This window comes from Leucoraja erinacea, chromosome 23 (genome assembly GCF_028641065.1).
Source record: "Leucoraja erinacea ecotype New England chromosome 23, Leri_hhj_1, whole genome shotgun sequence".
In the NCBI taxonomy this organism is placed as follows: Eukaryota; Metazoa; Chordata; class Chondrichthyes; order Rajiformes; family Rajidae; genus Leucoraja; species Leucoraja erinaceus.
Genome location: NC_073399.1, coordinates 19,263,458 through 19,284,254, shown reverse-complemented (window position 1 = coordinate 19,284,254; position 20,797 = coordinate 19,263,458). Strand labels below are relative to the sequence as shown.

The 20,797-nt window shown below is 41.9% G+C and overlaps 1 protein-coding gene across 2 annotated transcripts in view; it reads right to left on the bottom strand.

Moving 5' to 3' along the window:
- Positions 1-1,531: 1,531 nt before the first annotated feature.
- The window catches only part of tmem104 (transmembrane protein 104), a 77,949-nt gene continuing 58,683 nt past the window's right edge, over positions 1,532-20,797 (bottom strand). For both annotated transcript variants that reach the window (XM_055654022.1, XM_055654023.1), the window contains exons 8-10: positions 20,666-20,765; positions 8,356-8,449; positions 1,532-3,519 (exon numbers count right to left, since the gene is read on the bottom strand). In XM_055654022.1, coding sequence (XP_055509997.1) covers positions 2,765-3,519; positions 8,356-8,449; positions 20,666-20,765 — 949 coding nt within the window. In that variant the 3' untranslated portion in view covers positions 1,532-2,764. The remainder of the gene's footprint in view (positions 3,520-8,355; positions 8,450-20,665; positions 20,766-20,797) is intronic.

Genomic DNA, 20,797 nt, shown 5'->3' with positions numbered 1-20,797 from the left:
GGCGGTGGAGGCAGGTTCTTTGGATGCTTTCAAGAGAGAGCTAGTTGGGGCTCTTAAAAATAGCGGAATCGGGGGATATGGGGAGAAGGCAGGAATGGGGTACTGATTGGGGATGATCAGCCATGATCACATTGAATGGCGGTGCTGGCTCGAAGGACCGAATGGCCTACTCCTGCACCTATTGTCTATTGTCTATTATAGATGGCAAATGATAGTTAAAGGGTTGATGATGGCGATGCAATGGCATAAATTTAACGATCGCATGGATGAATTACAACAATTGTTCATCCCTGTCTGACGTACAAATAAAACGGGGAAGGCAGCTCAACCGTGGCTAATGAAGGAAATTAGGGATAGTGTTAAATCCAAGAGGCATATAAATTGGCCAGAGGAAGCAGCAAACCATAGGACTGGGAGAAATTTATAATTCAACAAAAGAGGACAAAGGGGTTCATTAAGAGGAGGGAAATAGAGCATGGAAGAAAGCTTGCAGAGAATATAAAAACGGACTGTAAAAGCTTCCTTAGTGTGAAGAGTAAAAGTTTAGTGAAGCCAAATGTAGGTCTCTTGCAGAAACAGGTGAATTTATAATGGGAACCAAGGAAATGGCAGACCAGTTAAACAGTAGGTGTAGGAAAGCAGGAATGCTGGTTTAAACCGAAGATAGACACAAAAAGCTGGAGTAACTCAGCGGGACAGGCAGCATCTCTGGAGAAGGAATGGATGACATTGCTGCCTGTCCCACTGAGTTACTCCAGCTTTTTGTGCCCATCTTCAGTTAAGCAAGTACTTTTGTTCTGTCTTCGCTAAGGAAGACACAATCTCCCAGAAATACTAGGGGACCGAGGATCTAGTGGGAGGGTGGAACTGAAGGGAATCCACATTAGTCAGGAAATCGTGTTAGGTAAACTGTTGGGACTGAAGGCAGATAAATCCCCAGGGCCTGATGGTCTGCATCCCAGAGTACTCAAGGGGGTGGCCCTAGAAATCATGGATGGATTTGTGATCATTTTCCAATGTTCTATAGACTCTGGATCAGTTCCTGTGAACTGGAGGGTAGCTAATGTAACCCCACTTTTTAAGAAAGGTGGGAGAGAAAATGGGGAATTCTAGATCAGTTAGCCTTACGTCGGTAGTGGGGAAGTTGCTCAAGTCCATTATTAAAGATGTAATAGCAGTGCATTTGAAAGCAAAGATTGGTCAAAGTCAGCATGGATTTATGAAGGGGAAATCATCCTTGACTAATCTGGCAATGAGTTCCACAGATTCACCAGCCTCTGGCCAAAGCAGCAGCAGTAATAATCATTGTTCCACACCTTGAACATCATAGCATCCTACAACCACCACACGTGTGCAGTTCATTGCGCATGAGGGATGCAAGTGCAGTGCGAGTGGTCTGACATTTCCACTAAACGGCCATGCCTGGCCAGTTGTCATTGTGGCCTTATTACTGGTCTCTGTAGGGGACACGTGAAGGTTTACCGAATCGAGAGAGAATGTTATGTTCACGATTGACAACAAGGCACACAAATAGGTTCCAAATACTTTACTGTACAATTAGAACAGGGGTTGCAAACTACACATTGTTTTTCAGCATTCAATACCAAAACCTCTCCCTTTCACCCAAAATATATTCATAGCTGTTGTTTTAAACTTCCCACGTAAACATGTTGCACCTTGCGACCAGCAGTGGAGTGAAGGTCAAGGCAATACGGCAAGCAAGAGCAGAGGCAGACGACTAAATGGCCAACCCATAGCAGCCTGCTTGGTTCATGATACAGCCAGTCTGGCAGCTTGGAGAGAAGCACCCAGCAGGCTCAGCATCCTTTGCCATTCACACATCCCAGCTTCTCCAAAAGGAGAGAGTTCAAAAATAGGCACAGCTGAATGGTCGGAGTAAACAAAGCATGTCTCCTCACAAACAAGAGTACAAGGCACCTGAGGAAAGGTGAGCGGTGGGATATCGGGAGAAGTGGGGGCCCAGACCCTCAATTATTAAGGGCAGGAGGTTTTAACAGGAAGGCAGACTTAATTTCAACATGTAGATTTCATGAAGAATACTGCACCAGAAGCAACCTGCACTTCCTGGCAGCTCAGCAGACAGGGGATACTGGAGTTTGTACATTCTTTGGAAAACATCTTCCCTTTACACCCAAATCAGTCACAGGTCAGTAAACAGGAGCCAGGATATATACAACAATGTTAGGTTGATGTCACTTCAGTTGGAAGCTGCTTCATCGCACAGATATGCACCAGATATGCACCAGATGCTTTATGGATTGTCACATCCTACAGCTTTTACAGCTGAAAGTTTAGGCTATACTGTCTGCAGCCATCTTGTTTGATTGTCATCAATAATTTTAACCATAAAGAAATGTTCTTGGTTTACAAGAACATTCCTTAGTCATAAGAGTATAATGCAGACCATTTACTGACACATTCAAAACAGGGCCAGGACAGCAACAAGTGATAATCCAGGCTTAATACAGTACATGATTCCTTTTATGAAAAACTTCTCACTTCATTTATAAATTTCCCAAATCTAAATCTGACGCCATTTATTGCCAAACTGCCAAAGTCCCTTCTGGTGGGGAGGGAAAAGAAAATTACACATTGATTTGCAAAACAGCAAATGGCTAGCGTAATATGATCCTGCAAAATCTTCACATTTTAGCCACAGTGAAGGCATTCATTGATGCAACGGGAGCAAATGAGGGCTTTGAATAGGCAGTGCAGGTGTCCTTTCAGACAGTTTAAGTGCTCACTAGATGGTTTCCGATAGTACAATGTTAGTGGTTACAAATATGAAGCAGGACACAGACCACACGAGTACAAACACGACCCAGAAAGAGTGCTTGAAGGGTGAGCGGTGCTTATTCTGAACATCATTTCCAAAGACTAGTCCGACATCCTTTCTGCTGAAGTGGACCAGGCAGGCAGGGATGATGTACTGAATGCCAGTGCCGGCATAAGAACCAGTGATGCCCACAAGAGTCTCCAAGTCATGGGTGCAGAATGCCACGAGTATGGCAGGAATAATGGTGATCAGGGGAAAGACTATGCGGTCGATCAGCCACGGATACATTCCCCCGTCCCTGTGAAAGACAGTTTTCCAGTTATTACGCAAGGTGACTGCAATTATTGGAAAGTTTGTGCTGATTGTAAAAACTGGGAAGAGTCCCAAGAAGTAGCGGATAAAGGGGATGCTGACGACATCACAGTTGCTCGTGAAGTTGAGGGTGTACATGTCCTTCAGGTTACTGAAGCAGAAGATGGCGGTGAAAGATAGGAGGCTATAGAAAGCTAGGATGAGCACATAATCAACCAGGACCAGTGTGTTCATGTGCTTCTTCTTATTGATGGGAGTAATTAGTGAGGGCAGAGAATGCTGACACATGAAGGAATAGACGCACACACCAAACAAGTTGGGGATTCCAGAGATGTTGGCAATCGGGGGGTGGCCCTCTCCTTTTCCTTTACTGATCCTGATCAAAGCCAGAATGATCATGATTATAAAAGCTGAAAAATCAAGGAAATAACAATCAGATAATACAACATAAATTTAACACAACAAAAACAAAAGCCAGAGGTAATTTACATAATAAAAGCAGGAAGTCCTGGAACATTGAAGTCAGGCAGCATCTGTAGACAGAAACAGAGTTAAGGGCCTGTCCCACTTACGCGACCTTGGCTCGCAAATTACACGACCTCATGGTCGCTTGAGGCGTACGGGCACCGTATGGCAGCGTGGGGCCGGTCGCACTTAGAAGCGCGGAGAGGTATGGAGTTGTGCGGGGCTGGTCCCGACATCGCGCGGGGCTCCGAAATTCCTGCAGTGACCGAAATCTTTGTGTGCCAACGGCCTGTCGGCCCGCGTACACACGCAGGCACATTGTGGTCATAAGCAGGTCTTGACATCGTACACAGCATCTTGACGGCGTACGCCTAGCGCATGGCGTTGCGTGATGACGTCACCGCCCGACGCCCAAATTCAGTCGTCCCGCCTCCTGCCCAGCTGATTTGTAGGATGAGGGCTGCTGCTAACAGAAGTCTCTGTTGCTGTTGCAGCAATTCAGTCTGCATCTCTTCCACGATGATCATGGAATAGCAGCCAGCAACCCCCTTTATATGCGTAAATGAATTAACACGCGAACTTAGCGCGACCTCCGCTTCCGGTTGGTCGCGCCAAATGCACGCAATCGCATGCAGGTGGGACAGGCCCTTTAATGTTTTAGGTGTGTCACATCACATTAAAATTTAAAACACGAGTTCTCCAGAAAGTTGCTAAAGTTGATCGCTCTGGAGTCAAGATACTTGCAATGAATGCATGGAAGCCCAGCAACTTACACCATCCTAGTCACTTGACAAAGACTTCAGGGGCAAATTATGGCTTCAACGCACTAAGTCTTGCACTTCACCTCGTCCACACACAAGATCACTCTGGCCACATTCACAAGTGGAAAAATCACCACCAATGCGAATCTAGCCCCATCTATTCATCACATACAGTCCCTTCCATAATGTTTGGGACAAAGACCCATCATTTATTTATTTGCCTCTGTACTCCACAATTTGAGATTTGCAATAGAAAAAAAATCACATGTGGTTAAAGTGCACATTGTCAGATTTTAATAACGTCCATTTTTATACATTTTGGTTTCACCATGTAGAAATTACAGCTGTTTATAAATAGTCCTCCCATTTCAGGGCACCATAATGTTTGGGACACATGACTTCACAGGTGTTTTTAATTGCTCAGGTGTGTTTAATTGCCTCCTTCAAGCAGGTATAAGAGAGCTCTCAGCACCTAGTGTTTGCTCCAGTCTTTCATCACCTTTGGAAACCTTTATTGTTGTTTATCAACATGAGGACCAGAGTTGTGCCAATGAAAGTCAAAGAAGCCATTATGAGACTGAGAACCAAGAATAGAACTGTTAGAGACATCAGCCAAACCTAAATTTATGCTTACCAAAATCAACGAGAGCACTGGTGAGCTTACTAATCGCAAAGGGACTGGCAGGCCATGAAGACCCCCACAGCTGATGACAGAAGAATTCTCTCTATACTAAAGAAAAATCCCCAAACACCTGTCCGACAGATCAGAAACACTCCTCAGGAGTCATGTGTGGATTTGTGAATGACCACTGTCCACAGAAGACCTCATGAACAGAGATACAGAGGCTACACTGCAAGATGCAAACCACAGGTTAGCTGCAAAAATAGGATGGCCAGGTGACAGTTTGCCAAGAAGTACTTAAAAGAGCAACCACAGTTCTGGAAAAAGATCTTGTGGACAGATGCGACAAAGATTAACTTATATCAGAGTGACGGCAAGAGCAAAGTATGGAGGAGAGAAGGAACAGCCCAAGATCCAAAGCATACCACCTAATCTGTGAAACACAGTGGTGGGGGTGTTATGGCCTGGGCATGTATGGCTGCTGAAGGTACTGGCTCACTTATCTTCATTGATGATACAACTGCCGATGGTAGTAGCATAATGAATTCTGCAGTGTATAGACACATCCTATCTGCTCAAGTTCAAACAAAAGCCTCAAAACTCATTGGCCGGCAGTTCATTCTACAGCAAGACAATGATCCCAAACATACTGCTAAAGCAACAAAGGAGTTTTACGAAGCTAAAAAATTGTCATTTCCTGAGTGGTCAAGTCAATCACCTGATCTGAACCCAATTGAGCATGCCTTTAATATGTTGAAGAGAAAACTGAAGTGGACAAGCCCCCAAAATAGGCATAAGCTAAAGATGGCAGCAATACAGGCAAGGCAGAGCATCACCAGAGAAGACACCCAGCAACTGGTGATGTCCATGAACCGCAGACTTCAAGCTGTCATTGCATGCAAAGGATATGTAATAAAATACTAAACAGAGACAAATAATGCTGGAGAAACTCAGCGGGTGATGCAGCATCTATGGAGAGATGGAGTAGGTGACGTTTAGGGTCGAAACCCTTCTTCAGACTGATGTCGGGGGGGAGGGGACTTTCTACATGGTGAAACCAAAATGTATAATAATGGCCGTTATTAAAATCTGACAATGTGCACTTTAACCACATGTGATATTTTTTCTATTACAAATCTCAAATTGTGGAGTACAGAGGCAAATAAATAAATGATGGGTCTTTGTCCCAAACATTATGGAAGGAACTGTATGTGATGAATAGATGGGGCTAGATTTGCATTGGTGGTGATTTTTCCACTTGTGAATGTGGCCAGCCTAAGGTTTGGCTGATATCTCTAACAGTTTTATTCTTGTTTCTCATAATGGCTTATTTGACTTTCATTGGCACAACGCTGATCCTCGTGTTGAAAAACAGCAATAAAAGTTTCCAAAGGTGATGGAAAAACTGGAGGAAAGTCTAGGTGCTAAGAGCTCTTTTCTACCTGCATTAAGGAGGCATTTATACACACCTGAGCAATTACACACACCTGAGTACGTAGGGGAGTCCTGCTGCATATATGAAACCATTTCTGATGTACGAATAAGTTGCCAAATGTTAATAACAAAATAATCCATTTTAAGAGTCTAAGGGTGGGGGGGGGGGGGGGGGGGGGGGGGGGGGGGGGAGGTACTGTAAGTGGCAAAATATTAAATTGCTTGGAATACATGAGATTGATGCCAGTAATTCAGCATTAATGCCAGCATCTGCTCCACATGAACCTCCTTCCATTGTTTTTCATTTAATTATATTGATATAATCCTTAATATCTTTCTCCCTTGTGTGTTGGCTAATGTTTCATTAAATGCATACAAACTCCAAAATCACCTGCAGTCCCTTTCTAATTTCTTCCAATCCTGAAACATTAACTGTTTCTCTCTCCACATCCTTAAATTCTGCAGATTTATAACCTTTCACTACCATTAATTTCTCCAATACTCATTTCTATGAGCTCCTTTTCCCCCACCATCTCCAGGATTTCTGCATCTTCTTCCCTGAATATAGACATTTGCTGTTTCTCTGCTATTTCTGCATAGCCCAATGCAAGTTCTGTTTATATATAGGGGGGGGGGGGGAGATGTCACATTAACTTTAGCTACATTTTTTATTACTTATTTACAGAAGATTTTAGAGTCTGTTTATTGTTTCTTGCTAGATTACTCATTCTATTTCCCTTTCCTTGCCAGTGCCTTGGTCTATTTTAAATCTGAGATTCTCCTAATCCTTAGGCTACGGATTTTTGATGTCAGCATTGTTCTTTTATCTAATTGTATATCTGACAAAGGGTGAGTGAGGGCAGAGATCCTCAAGACAAATTTTAGAGAGCTAGGAAAGCACTAAAAAACTGGATGACAACAAATAGTTCTTGACTGGTGCTAGGGGACTGTAGTAACAAAAGCAAATGGGTGCTGGTGGGGCTTGGTGGGAAGGATGCCTCAAGGGAGTGACTGATACCATGGTGCTTCGACCAATAAAAAGCACAACTCGTCAGCCTGTTTATTGGTGAAGGGGGAAGAGTGCAATTAATTGGGCAGACATATGGTCAAGAGACTGCAGCACTATGATTGGAGGAAGGAAAGTGCATGCAAGGTTCAGCTATAACGGTGTTAGACAGGATCAGACGGAATACACTGCAGTCACCAATCTCCGCGTGCTTCCTTAAAAATTATGACTGCGGCCAAAAGCAGCAGGACTGATTCCAAATATACCTGGATACAAGGTGTTTGGGAAATATAAGCAAAGAAAGGCGTATGCGGCTGTGACAGTTTTGATTGACATTAGACAGAAACAATGTCCATGTAAAAGTAAAAAGGTAATAAGAGAGGGAGTCGGGCTGATTTGTGACCAGGAATCCAGCTCCAGCAACACGAGAGCAACTCTGACCTTGGGGGTTGTTTGTGCGGAGTTTGTACATACTCCCTATGAACACGAGGGTGCTCCCATTCCTTCCCACATCAGTGACATGCTGGTTGGTAAGTTAAACCATAGGTAGTGGGAGAACCAGGGTGGAGTTGATGGGCATGAAGGAGAGAATAGGTTACAAAAAAAAGGAATGGAATTGGACTATGAGGTGGCAAAGATTCAATGGGCATAATAACCTCCTGTTGGTTAAAAAAATATATCTCCGCCCAGAGATTAATTAAAAATTATCAAGTCTCTTAGAGGTTCAATTGAAGTGGCAGTCCCTATGTTGCACCTCACTTGCATCACCCGAAAAAGCCATTCCAGTGGTTGACTTCTGTGGTGGTTATTCTTAAAAAAGTTGCTCCAACAACAGAAGCATAAATTGTCGTGTGTATTCCTGAGATCTCCAATGCTGCAATATACTGTGCGAGATCAATAGATCAAATCAAACAAGTGCTTCCTGTAGAAAAGTTTATTTTGTAACATAAATTCTTACCTATCCATCTCATGAGGGAGGTGATCATCTGGAGGTATTTCGTTTTCTGCACATTGAAAAAGGTGAATGGTCCAAGAAGCAAGGAGAACGCAGTCTGCATGACAACAAAGTCAGAGCGATTAAGGCATAAAAAAAAAAAATACAAGGTCAGAATCTATAACATGGCTCCATTATAAAGTGACACACAAATGCTGTAGATAAATAGGGCAATTAGTCAGATTCTAATGTAATTTATCACATGACGGTTCCCCAAATAGTGCCAGCAAACTGGTTCTGTTGTTTAAAACGTAGGTACTTTTTGACGCCAATGCTGCTACTAATACCAAAAGGTAACATTCCTGACAAAGTTTTATAGCATTGCCAAGGAGGCAGTGTGATTTGTTTTAGTTAGTAGATAAATCGCATCCTACAAGCATCACCACTGACCGTTGGATGATATGGCCTAACTTTTCAACTCTAATTAACAAAAATTGAAATAGATAACATGTAGCACATTAAAAATAAACCATTTAACGAATGTCACAAACTAAATAACTGCTGGTTCACCAACCATGCAGTATTCTTTCAGAGCTGCACTGAAAAGTAAAACACTTGGGTGATGCACTCACTGGAGTGGGATTTAAATCCAAGAGATTTGATTCAAATTAGTTTGTGGTTGAGAACCAGTAATAATTTTGCATTTACAACAGCGCAGTGTAATAAATGTCTCAAGTATGTTACAACATTTTCAAACTTTGACTCCAAATCACCAGCAGAAAGGTTTGGGGCATTGTGGGGGATTAAAGATTTGACTTGGAGGGACAGAAAGGACGAGGGAAGGATTATTCAAATTCAGGGCCCACGTAACAAAAGGCAGCAGCCAATACAGTTGGGATTAAAGCCAGAGATGCAACAAGTGGTGGAAGAAGTGATCTTGGGGACAAGAAGCACGGAGAAATAAGAGAGGGACTCGATCACTGAGGTAATGAAAGCGAGCATATCATCAATGCAGACTGGCAATGGATCTACCAGCAAGTCAGCAAGTATAGGGTTGAAGAAACAGGACTCGAGAAGCTAAAACATAAGGAACATTTTGCAAGTTGAAGCATGAATGATGGATCCAGCTGGAAGTCACAGAAATAATGCCTGGCCACGATAAAGCCGAGCAATGACATTAGAAGTTAGAAGGTCAGAGTCTTGCTCATTACGTGGGTGAAGCTCCATTGCATTCAAACTCAACTTTACAGCATTAATTACTAAATTCATTTACTGAGAGTGAATATATAAACATAACGTATTAGACATTAATAAGACTTAATAAATTCATTAAAAACTGAATTGCTGTTGTTTTTCACTAATCATTCAGTCTTTTCCTCAAATGAATGATGGGCAAGGCCACCGAGTTCCTCGGGAGTGTATATTCGGAATGCAAATGCAGAGACAGTACTCTAGACCACATCAAATGCAGGTTCCATCAGTATTGAAAATGATATGAATTCCTGTTAGAAAATATTTTGAGATGTAGCAAATAAGTACACATCACTAATGGCAAATGCAATTCACAACACTGGGGCTTTCCTTGCAACAAGTTTGGGTCTGATGTGGACAAATTCATCATAGTTAGTCAACAACTCCATGGCTGAAAGGGCAGAAGGACACAGATGGACCTTGCATCATTTACAAGCAATATTTCCCGAGTTGATATGGTTCCACACAGCAGGGAGGGAGGTCCACCTATCCATGTTCCCCACAGATGCTGCCTGGCCCATTCAGTTACTCCAATACTGTGTCTTTTTTGTAAAGCAGCATCTGCATTTCCTAGTTTCTCCAGTTTGCTGTTCTTCAGACTACAGCACAGCCAAGGTCCAGGCTTGTTAAAATGATGCTGGTCACACAGACAATCAGAGACTGCTGTCTAGAAGGCAACGTGGGTTTATCCAGGGGGGATCAAAGCAACAGAGCTAACACCTGTGGCCACAGATTTAAATAAAGCAGGACATTTGAAATGAAAATCAACCTAATTTTTCTTCAGTCTTCACCCACGTAATGCTCCTTCAAAAAAGGGAAAGTTGGAATTAGAGACACACAGCAAGGAAATTAATCCTTTGGCCCATCCATTCAGCAGGCAGGGGTGCTGCAGGTTGAAGCAGTTGATGTGAGGGAGAGACATCCTACAATTAAGTAGTGCAGTCCAGGTCACTGTGGCCACAGCCAACTGTAGTAGCTGCACCCCTTGTGGCCAGGTAATTAACTGGACAAACTAAACCCAAGCTTGCTCCAGGGCAAGCTACTACTTTCCCAAAGAAAAAAAACAAAAAAAACTGGAGAAACTTAAGTGATCAAGCAGCATCTTTGGGGCAAGAGGAATTGTTGATATCTCAAGTCTACAGATTTTGCTCCAGATTCAAATGTTTAGTTTTACTTTAGTTTAGAGATACAGCGTGGAAACAGGTCCTTCAGCCCACCAAGCTGAGCAGTGATCCCATGTACACTAGCACAATCTTACACACCAGGGACAATTTAAAATCTTTATCAAAGCCAATTAATCTACAAACCTGTGCATATTTGGAATGTGGGAGGAAACCGGAGCAACCAGGAGAAACCAATGTGGTCACGGGGAGAACGTACAGACAGCACCCTTAGTCAGGATTGAACCCGTGTCTCTGGTACTGCAAGGCAGCAACTCTACCGCTGTACAACAGTGTCTGAAGTCTCTTGTGCACCATCCTTTCCCCAGAGTCCCGAAGGGATGGAAACAGCAGAGCAACCACAACTGGAGGTATGTCTCTGATGGAAACCTCCAGGTTGCTTTAGACCCAGCGTGATATTTATACCAAACAGGGATGCAGCCTTTCAGCACGTAAAAGGGATCTGAAAACAATCTTTAAATCCTTTCATGTGCAGGGAGTAATAAACTATTGGCCAGTGTGTGATAGCCCAGACTGCTAAAACTTCACAGTAGCCAGTCAGGTACGTCAGCAATTTCTTCATCAATATCCTTTCCCTGGATGTGGCTTAGATCAAATCTCCTCCTATTCGGTGGGGGACCATCGCAATGGATGTGACTTACCAATCAATAAATCATCTTCTGGAGAAACACAAAGTAAATGTCCTCCTTGCATCTTATAGATACTCAATTGAAAGCTGCGCAATTTGAATTCTATGTACTTCTTTAACTTCAAAGACGTACAAACAATCTGTAATAAGCAAAATAAGCTGTATTGTAAAGGATCCGTTACAACTGCCCTCCGCTCATTGTTTTGGATTTTGATCCTCATTAGGCTAATCCTGCAGTAAATAAAACATGCAGACTGATCAAGGAGATCCTTTGCCTTTGGGGTTTGGGGAGATAAAGCTGCCTTCAAGAGCTATAAATTAATGGTCACAATATCAAATTTAACAGGTGCCTGCCCAAGGTGACTGTCCAATGCATCAGATTGAAGGTTTCAGTGAAGCAAACAGAGCTATTTAGCTATTAAGAAACAGGTGCTGGCCACAATTTAACAGAAGCCCGAGCCAACTGGTAGAACAGCAGGATTCTTGCGCACAGTGCGTGGAGAGGAACAGGCCTAGTGAAATAGAAATCAATACTCCTTTCCACTGGCCTTGATACCTACTGGGTCCAAAAGGCAGCTTGCAGAATCTCAGTGAGAAATAACAGTTGTCAGAACAAAATCCAACACCATAAATAATGTTGAAGACTTTGTTACCCGAATGCTAACTAAGTATTGAACTTCATATCACGTTTTATTATATTTCTGATGAAGACGACAACATAAAAAAAATAGAAGCAGGAGCAGACGATTCAGCTTGCTGTGCTGTTCTATAAATCAGTGCCATTTTATGGCTCTATGCACATATTCTAATAGCTTCTAATATCCAGAAAACTAGCTGTCATATTTCTTCAGTATTCTAGCACAGGGTGGGTGAGAATGTAGGCCTAAGAGAATCTACTCGTACAGCAGTAGATTCTCTCCCTTTACTATTTCCTCAAACAATTCCAGAAGATCAGTGAAATGTGGTTTCTTTATGCATAGATGCATTCCAACTCTGCTCAATCCTATTACTCTTTCCAAGTATTCTGTTATTACTCCTCAATGAAATCTATTTCTCTATCATCTATTTGAAGCTTTGGAATTGTTATTCATCTCTCTATCCTCTTACATCAGGAGTTTACATTTGCTAACCTTCAATCTGCGGGAACATTTCCAGAATTTATAGAACGTTGAAAGTTGGTGACAATTCATCCACCACCTCCAACACCACCTCTTTCAAAACTCTGGGATGTAGATCTATTGATCCTTGGGAGTTATTGGCTTTCAGAGACTGATCAACTTCTCCAATATTACAATTTTATTAAATCTAATTTCTTTTTTCCACTAGTAGTTAACAAAAAATGGAAGAAAGAAAATAATGATACAAGGATCAATAATAGAAACATTTAAGAGAAGATTAACGACGATGTTGCCATGACTCAATGGAATGAGCTTATCGGGAGAGGTTGCTGCCAGAGGCTGAGAGATGATCTTATAGAGGCGTATAAAATCATGAGGGGAGCTGATGACGTGAATGCGCAGTCTTTTTCCCAGAGTAGGGTAATCAAGAACTGGAGGGCATAGGTTCATGGTGAAAGGGGCTAAGATTTAATAGGAACTAGAAGGGCAACTGTTTCCACACTGTGGGTGGTGGGTATGTGGATCGAGCTACCAGAGGAAGTAGTTAAGGCAGGTACTATAGCATCATTTGGATGGGATAGGTTTAGAGAAATATGGGCCATTCGAAGGAAAATGGAACTCGCATGAATGGGGGCAGTCAAAAATGTAATAACAAGGAAGTGCAGATGTCGGTTCACTAAAGAAAGTCACAAAATGCTGGAGTAACTCAGTGGGTCAGACAGCATCTCTGGAGAACATGGATAGGTGACATTCAGTTTGAAGGGTCCTGAACTGTCACCTATCCATGTCTTTATTAGAATGGGGCTTCTTGGTTGGCCTGGACAAGTTACTGGGGGCCTGTTTCCATGCTTATGATGTCTGCTCTGCCTCATGAAGGGCAAAAGGAATGTGTTGGCCTCAGGTACCGCTTCAAAGCTGCATGAATCAGTTTACACACACTAAATTTCAATTACTATAACCCACATTTAAAGGTGTAATGTTGACATTGAACTAAGCCCTCCTGTCGATAGAGGCACCTTATCAACTGGCACCCTCTGGTGAGAGAGTAATCCACAAACGCAGACTGTCCTGGGAGCTTCATTCTTGGTTGTTTGCAGAAGGAGTAAGTACCACTAGTACATCTGAACCTTCTTATGGTAACGAGAGAGTTGAGAATCTAATGTACTCAGTCAATAATATCACACTCTACACTTGGGTGAAAAAATCCGCAGTGATTCTTACAACACCATCGCTCTAACTAATTTCTTCAATCATTTAGCTGAGGTTTATTATGTCTAAGCATCAGATGGCACACAATGGAAGCATTCAATAATCTGATCAGGATATCTAGCAAGGCAATGGTAATGAGGTTTACATTCTAACTGTGATAATCCTCATCAACCATCTGCATGTCCACCTAAAAACAAAATCAAACCTTCCAACAGCAGAAAACTTGCTGCCAAGGGGCTCCAGCTTTCAATTACACTTGTCTTCAGACACGGAAAGTAAACCTGGAATCTAAAGTAGTTTTCACTGGAGCTCAAGATTCAATTCACATTCTGTTTACACAAAACCATTGACTGAAAGCTATACATGATACCTCACATTTTTAGTTTTAAATAATTTCACATTTACTAGTTCTCACATGCAAAAGTCCAAAGGTTTAATTAGCAAAAGGAAACACAATATATTTAACGAATGTCTAAACAAAGCCCAATGCTACATCAGTGACAGACAAGTCTCTCCTGAGCTCCTCAATGAAAATCGTTCATTATATTAAAGGGCCATAGTAAATTCAGTGCTGAGGAGGACAACCTTAGCTTCTCTCTCCTTGCCACAAATCACTCATCGACAATACACCCTGCAGCCTCTTCAGACAATGACTTTCTTCGCATAGCAAGGTCAGAATTGGAAACACTACTCCAGATACAGTGCAAGCAGTGATTTATGAAGGCGTACACGATCTTCCACGTCGTTGTAATAAAAAGGAACTGCAGATGCACATCACCATCACGGGCCGGATATCAAATAATGATGAGACGGAGTGCAGGAAGGAGATTGAGAACCTCGTATCCTGGTGTTGAGCCAACAACCTTTCTCTCAATGTCAGCAAGACAAAGGAGATAGTGATCGACTTCAGGAAGTGAAGTTTGCATTCCCCAGTTGCATTGACACTGCCATCGTACAGATGGTTGAAAACTTCAAATTCCAAGTCAGTATCACCAGCAACTTCTCCGGGACCACCCGTATTAAAGCAACAACCAAGAAAGCACACCAACGCCTCTATACAGATTGGAGAACAATGAGATCGAGTTAATATAGAGGCTGGTTTAGAGTGAGGCATGGAAATCTCATGATTGGTTAGAGGAATGGAGAAGTAGCAAAGAAAGCTGAACACTGTATCAAACACAGCAACAAATTCCAATGCCCCTTGAACTTGGTAATAATAAGGGAGAGATTCTAGAGAACGCAGTCAAGGTTAACTTTGTATTGCCTAATGACCCCGAGATAGTGAGCATGTTTGGCAGGTGAGAGGAGACCATGACTGTGATTTATGAGGTCCAGCTGGGTGTTGTTAATGGCTCAGTTGCCAGCTAAAACAATAAAGACGCAAATAGCAAAACGGATGGCTTGGAACAGGTAACAGCATGTCAATGGTCCTTGCACAGTTATTACAGTCTAGTACTCAACTGCTCCCTTTCAAACACCATGTCTAAATATGATTTAACTCCTCCTGTTGCAAGTACATCCAGACACTAACCCTTCTCTGCACAAGTTCTGTTGCGAGTCACCTTGCATCCACATTCTCTAGGTCTTGACCCTTCCACCAATACAGTGCCCTCCATAATGTTTGGGACAAAGACCCATCTTTTATTTATTTACCTCTGTACTCCACAATTTGAGATTTGTAACAGAAAAAAAATTATGTGGGTAAAGTGCACATTGTCAGATTTTAATAAAGGGCATTTTTATACATTTTGGTTTCACCATGTAGAAATTACAGCAGTGTTTATATATTAACCCCCCATTTCAGGGCACCATAATATTTGGGACACAGCAATATCATGTAAATGAAAGTAGTCATGTTTAGTATTTTGTTGCATATCCTTTGCGTGCAATGACTGCTTGAAGTCTGTGATTCATGGACATCACCAGTTGCTGGGTGTCTTCTCTGGTGATGCTCTGCCAGGCCTGTATTGTAGCCATCTTTAGCTTATTCTTGTTTTGGGGGCTAGTCCCCTTCAGTTTTCTCTTCAGCATATAAAAGACATGCTCAATTCGGTTCAGATCGGGTGATGGACTCAAGGATTGACCATTTTTTAGCTTTGGAAAAATTCCTTTGTTGCTTTAACAGTATGTTTCGGATCATTGTCTTGCTGTTGAATGAACCGCCGGCCAATGAGTTTTGAGGCATTTGTTTGAACTTGAGCAGATAGGTGGTGTCTATACACTTCTGAATTCATTATGCTACTACCATTAGCAGTGTATCATCAATGAAGATAAGTGTGCCAGTACCTTCAGCAGCCATACATGCCCAGGCCATAACACCCCCACCACCAAGTTTCACAGATGAGGTTGAATGCTTTGGATGTTGGGCAGTTCCTCTCTCTTGCCATCACTCAAATATAAATTAATCTTCATCTCATCTGTCCACAAGACCCTTTTCCAGAACTGTGATTCCTCTTTTAAGCACTTGGCAAACTGTAACCTGGTCCTATTTTTTGCGGCCAACCAGTGATTTGCATCTTGCAGTGTAGCCTCTGTATTTCTGTTCATTAAGTCTTCTGTGGACAGTGGTCATTGACAAATCCACACCTGACACCTGAAGTGTGTTTCTGATCTGTCGGACAGGTGTTTGGGGATTGTTCTTTATTATAGAGAGAATTCTTCAGTCATCAGCTGTGGAGGTCTTCCTTGGCCTGCCAGTCTCTTTGCGATTAGCAAGCTCACCAGTGCTCTCTTTCTTCTTAATGATGTTCCAAACAATTGATTTTGGTAAGCCTAAGGTTTGGCTGATGTCTCTAACAGTTTTATTCTTGTTTCTCATAATCTTATTTGACTTTCATTGCCATAACTCTGGTCCTCATGTTGATAAACAGCAATAAAAGTTTCAAAAGGTGATGGAAAGACTGGAGGAAAGATTAGGTGCTGAGAGCTCACTTATACCTGCATTAAGGAGGCATTTAAACACACCTGAGCAAATACCTGTGAAGCCATGTGTCCCAAACATTATGGTGGCTTAAAATTGGGGGACTATGTACAAACACAGCAGTAATTTCCACGAGGTGAAACAAAAATGTATAAAAATGCCCTTTAATAAAATCTGACAATGTGCACTTTAACCACATGTGATTTTTTTTCCCATTACAAATCTCAAATTGTGGAGTACAGAGGCAAATAAATAAATGACGGGTCTTTGTCCCAAACATTATGGAGGGCACTGTAGGAACAGGTTCCAAAGAAGCTTTTCTCAACATTTCAAAAGACCCTCTACCTCTGTCCCTAATATTACTATCCTGGCCTACATTTGAATAGTCAAACACTCCCATTATTACCACTCTATTTTCCTTTGCACACCTTTACTCTACAAATGTGTTCCTTGTTATTCAGTTAACAATCTGAAATTAAGGAAGCCTTGTTAACAGAGAGCACTAAACTGCCAAATTGTTAAAACAAAACCTTGGTACACTAACAAAGTCAGATATGGCTAAATTCCTATTGTTCCAGTCAACCTTGTGAAACCTACTTCACCACAACCTGCGACTGGTGTATGAAACTTGACACAGTTTGACTGAGAGAAATCTCTTCGCCACTGACAGATATATAGACCAGTTCGCAGGCATGAGTAGGAACAGTGCTGGAAAGAGAGTCAAATTACTTCATTCCAAGTTAAAAATGAAACAAAATTAGTTAGAAAATAATTGGATTGGATGGAGTCAGGTTTATGAAAGGGAAATCATATTTGAGAAATCTCTTGGAATCTTTTGTAGTTGGAACTAGCAAAATAGATAAGGGCAAACCAAGAGATAGGATGCATTTGGACTTCCACATGGCCTTCAATAAAGTGTCATGCAGATTAAATATAGTTAGAGCAAATGATATTGAGTATAATATTCTGGCATGGATGAATGGATAGAAAACAGCAGATTAAATGGGTCATTTGAGTTGGGAGCTTGTAACTAATGTGATACCACAGGGATTAGTGTTGTGGTCCCAACTGTTCACAAATCATAGTCATGATTTGGAGAGGAACAAGTGTAACTTAACCAAGGTGGTTGATTTCATAGCTGGGTACCAATTGGGTGTGATATGGATGCACGGGAACTGCAAGAAATGAAAGGCAGGTCAAGAGAATGGGAAAGGATAAAGTCGATGGAAAATAAGGGGGGGGAAATGTGAGATCATCCAGTATGTTAGAAAATAGCAAGGCACAGTGCTTTATAAATGTAGAGGTTGAAAAGTTCAGAGAAATCTGTGTCTTTCCATGCAAGTTATGAAACGATAAGCGGGCAAATGGTACATTGACCTTAAGAGCTGAGGAGGTTGGCTCCAATTATATTGGATCGTAGAATGATTACAACGGAATATTATGCAGTGGTCTAGTAATGTGCAAAGTGAAATAACGGTGTAAGATAAAGCCAGTAAAGTCTGATTCCTAGGAGTCAATATCATCAACTTTTCCTGGACCATCCATATTGATGCAACAAATAAGAAAGCACACCAACGCCTCTACTTCCTTAGAAGGCTTAGGAAGTTTGGCATGTCCTCAACAACTCTCACCGACTTCTACAGATGCGCCATAGAAAGTATTTTTTCAGGATGCATCACAGTTTTATTTGGGAACAGCTTCATCCAAGACAGCAAGAATTTGTAGCCAATTGTGAACACACTGGAGATGTTGTCAGTCTGGGACCATCACACGAAACAACCTCCCTTCATTGACTCTATTTATACCTCACGCTGCCTCGACAAAGTAACGAGTCGCACCCTGGCAACTCCACTCCCTTTTCTCCTCTCTCCCATCGAACAAAATGTATAGAAGTGTGAAAACACACACCAAATCCAGGGGCAGTTTCTTCCCAGCTGTTATCAATGAAGTGAATATTTCTACCAAAACTGGAGAGCAGTCCTCTAAATGTTATTTCCTTATCATGTATCTGTAAACGGCTCGATTGTAATCAAGTATTGTCTTTCTGTTGACTGGTTAGCATGCAACACAAGCTTTTCACTGTAGATCAGTACACATGACAATCAACTGAACTTGAACTGACACAAGCCATCAACACAGCAAAACATTCCAAGGTGCTACACGGGAACAATACAAAATATAATTTGATACCAAGCCATGACGGAAAGAATTGGGTAGTTCACTTAAAAGCGTGTTCAAATAATTAGACCATGACGAGTATCTTGGAGAGCTAGGGGGGCTTTGGGAAGAAATAATGGTAGTACAGTTGGTAGAGTTACTGTCTCACAGCACCAGAGAACCGGGTTCAATCCTGATCTTGGGTGTTTTCTGTGGGAACTTTGCACATTTGCCTCCGGGGGCTACGGTTTCCCCCTACATCCCAAAGATGTGCGGGTCTCTAGATAAACTGACCTCTAGAAAAAATTGCCCCCTAATATGTAGCAAATGGAAGTGGAAGTAGAATAACATAGAACTAGCGTGAACAGGTGATTGATGGTAGTCGTGGACTTGGACGTTTCCATGCTGTACCTATCAATCAAAAACTCAGAAGTTTCAAAACTACGGTTCTTTGTAACAGCTCCTAGATAAAGGAGATTACCAATCCACGCCATTCTGTACTCTTTCAGCCTTTAAGTAGTTGCTTGCGCCTTTTCCATTGCCAGCTTTCCACCTACACAGTTATAATTTGTCTCAATACATCCTAGATTTACTAGCAGCCTCTAATTGGCTACCTTTACAGAGAGAAAAAAAATTGATTTACTGCATTCCATCCACTTAAATAGTCATTTCAAGATGCCAAGCTTGATCTAAAACCTTTGTAATCATCTCTGGCTGTCCTTGCGCAACTCATACTTTGAAATGCTCAATTTGATGAAGAATTATGGATTCTGAAAACAAAATGCTTCACAACCGATATTAAATTAACTGGTTTAAAGTTTGAATTTATCCTTTGCTCCCTCCTTGAATTGACCTGTTTCACAGCAACATTTACACAAGGCATTTTAACGAGTTACAGCCACACAGTTAGTTCAACTCTAACAGTTTTTAAAAAAAACACAAACTTTACTGCAGATAGATCCCCATTGAATAGGCTGCCCTCCTTCAAAGTCTGTTGAAATGAGAAGGGACGATTGAACAAGGGAAAAAAAGCTGTGTCACCTATAGCTAAAGGCGGATTAAAATCAGTTTGCAACATTCCAACCCTCGTCTTTGTTAAGGAGATTGGTATAAAAAGGCAAAAAATAATTTCGGGACAATTCAGGATTCTTGTTTGTCATGCAAGAATGATCAGCACTTGGAATATAGAACGGAACCTAAAAAACATTTACTTTAGGAAGCCGTTTGATACAGATATTAAGTGGAAGGGTAGAGGTGTAGTCAGATGCCTTCAGCAAGAATGTAGAATGCTAGCACAACGGTAGAGCTGCTGCCTCACAGTGCTAGACCTGGTTCAATCCTGACCTCAGGTGCTGAGTTTGCATGTTCTCCCTGTAACTGTGCGGCAGTTTGTAGGTTAATTGGCCGGTGTAATACACCCCTTCAGTCTGGACGTCTCATCTGTCTGTAACCTCTACACAGTTAATCTAAATGGGGGGGCCCATCCATGGGGAAAATTGAACACCATTCGGAAGATATTAAGATTCCATGTGGTAGATCGCAGAATTTGTTCTTATCCATCAGTCAGTCTTTGGCAGTGTTCACAAATATCTGGAAGGGATGCATTAGAAGATGAAGAGCTTTATGCACTTCCTAAATGTGAACAGACATTGCCCTCAGTCCAACGAATAGAAAGCAAATTATTTAAGCTGACAGAATTATGATTACGCACATTCAGAATACCCAAAGTTCCTTGGAGTTTCTTCAGCTTATCCATCAGTTTAGAAAGGTACTTTGTTTGTGGCATTAATAAAACCTATGACAAGAGGCTTATGAGAGATCACTTGTTTTGTTTCAAAGTTGTTGCAAGCACCAAAGCTCGTACACTCACCAAGAAGATCCTGTAGGCGTCGATGCGTCGAATTGATCCCCAGCACGGGTCAGTATCGTTGGCCTTTAGTTTGCTGACAGCACTGCATGACTGATTACCACTGAGGGGACAGGCAAGGAGTGAATGTGTGCC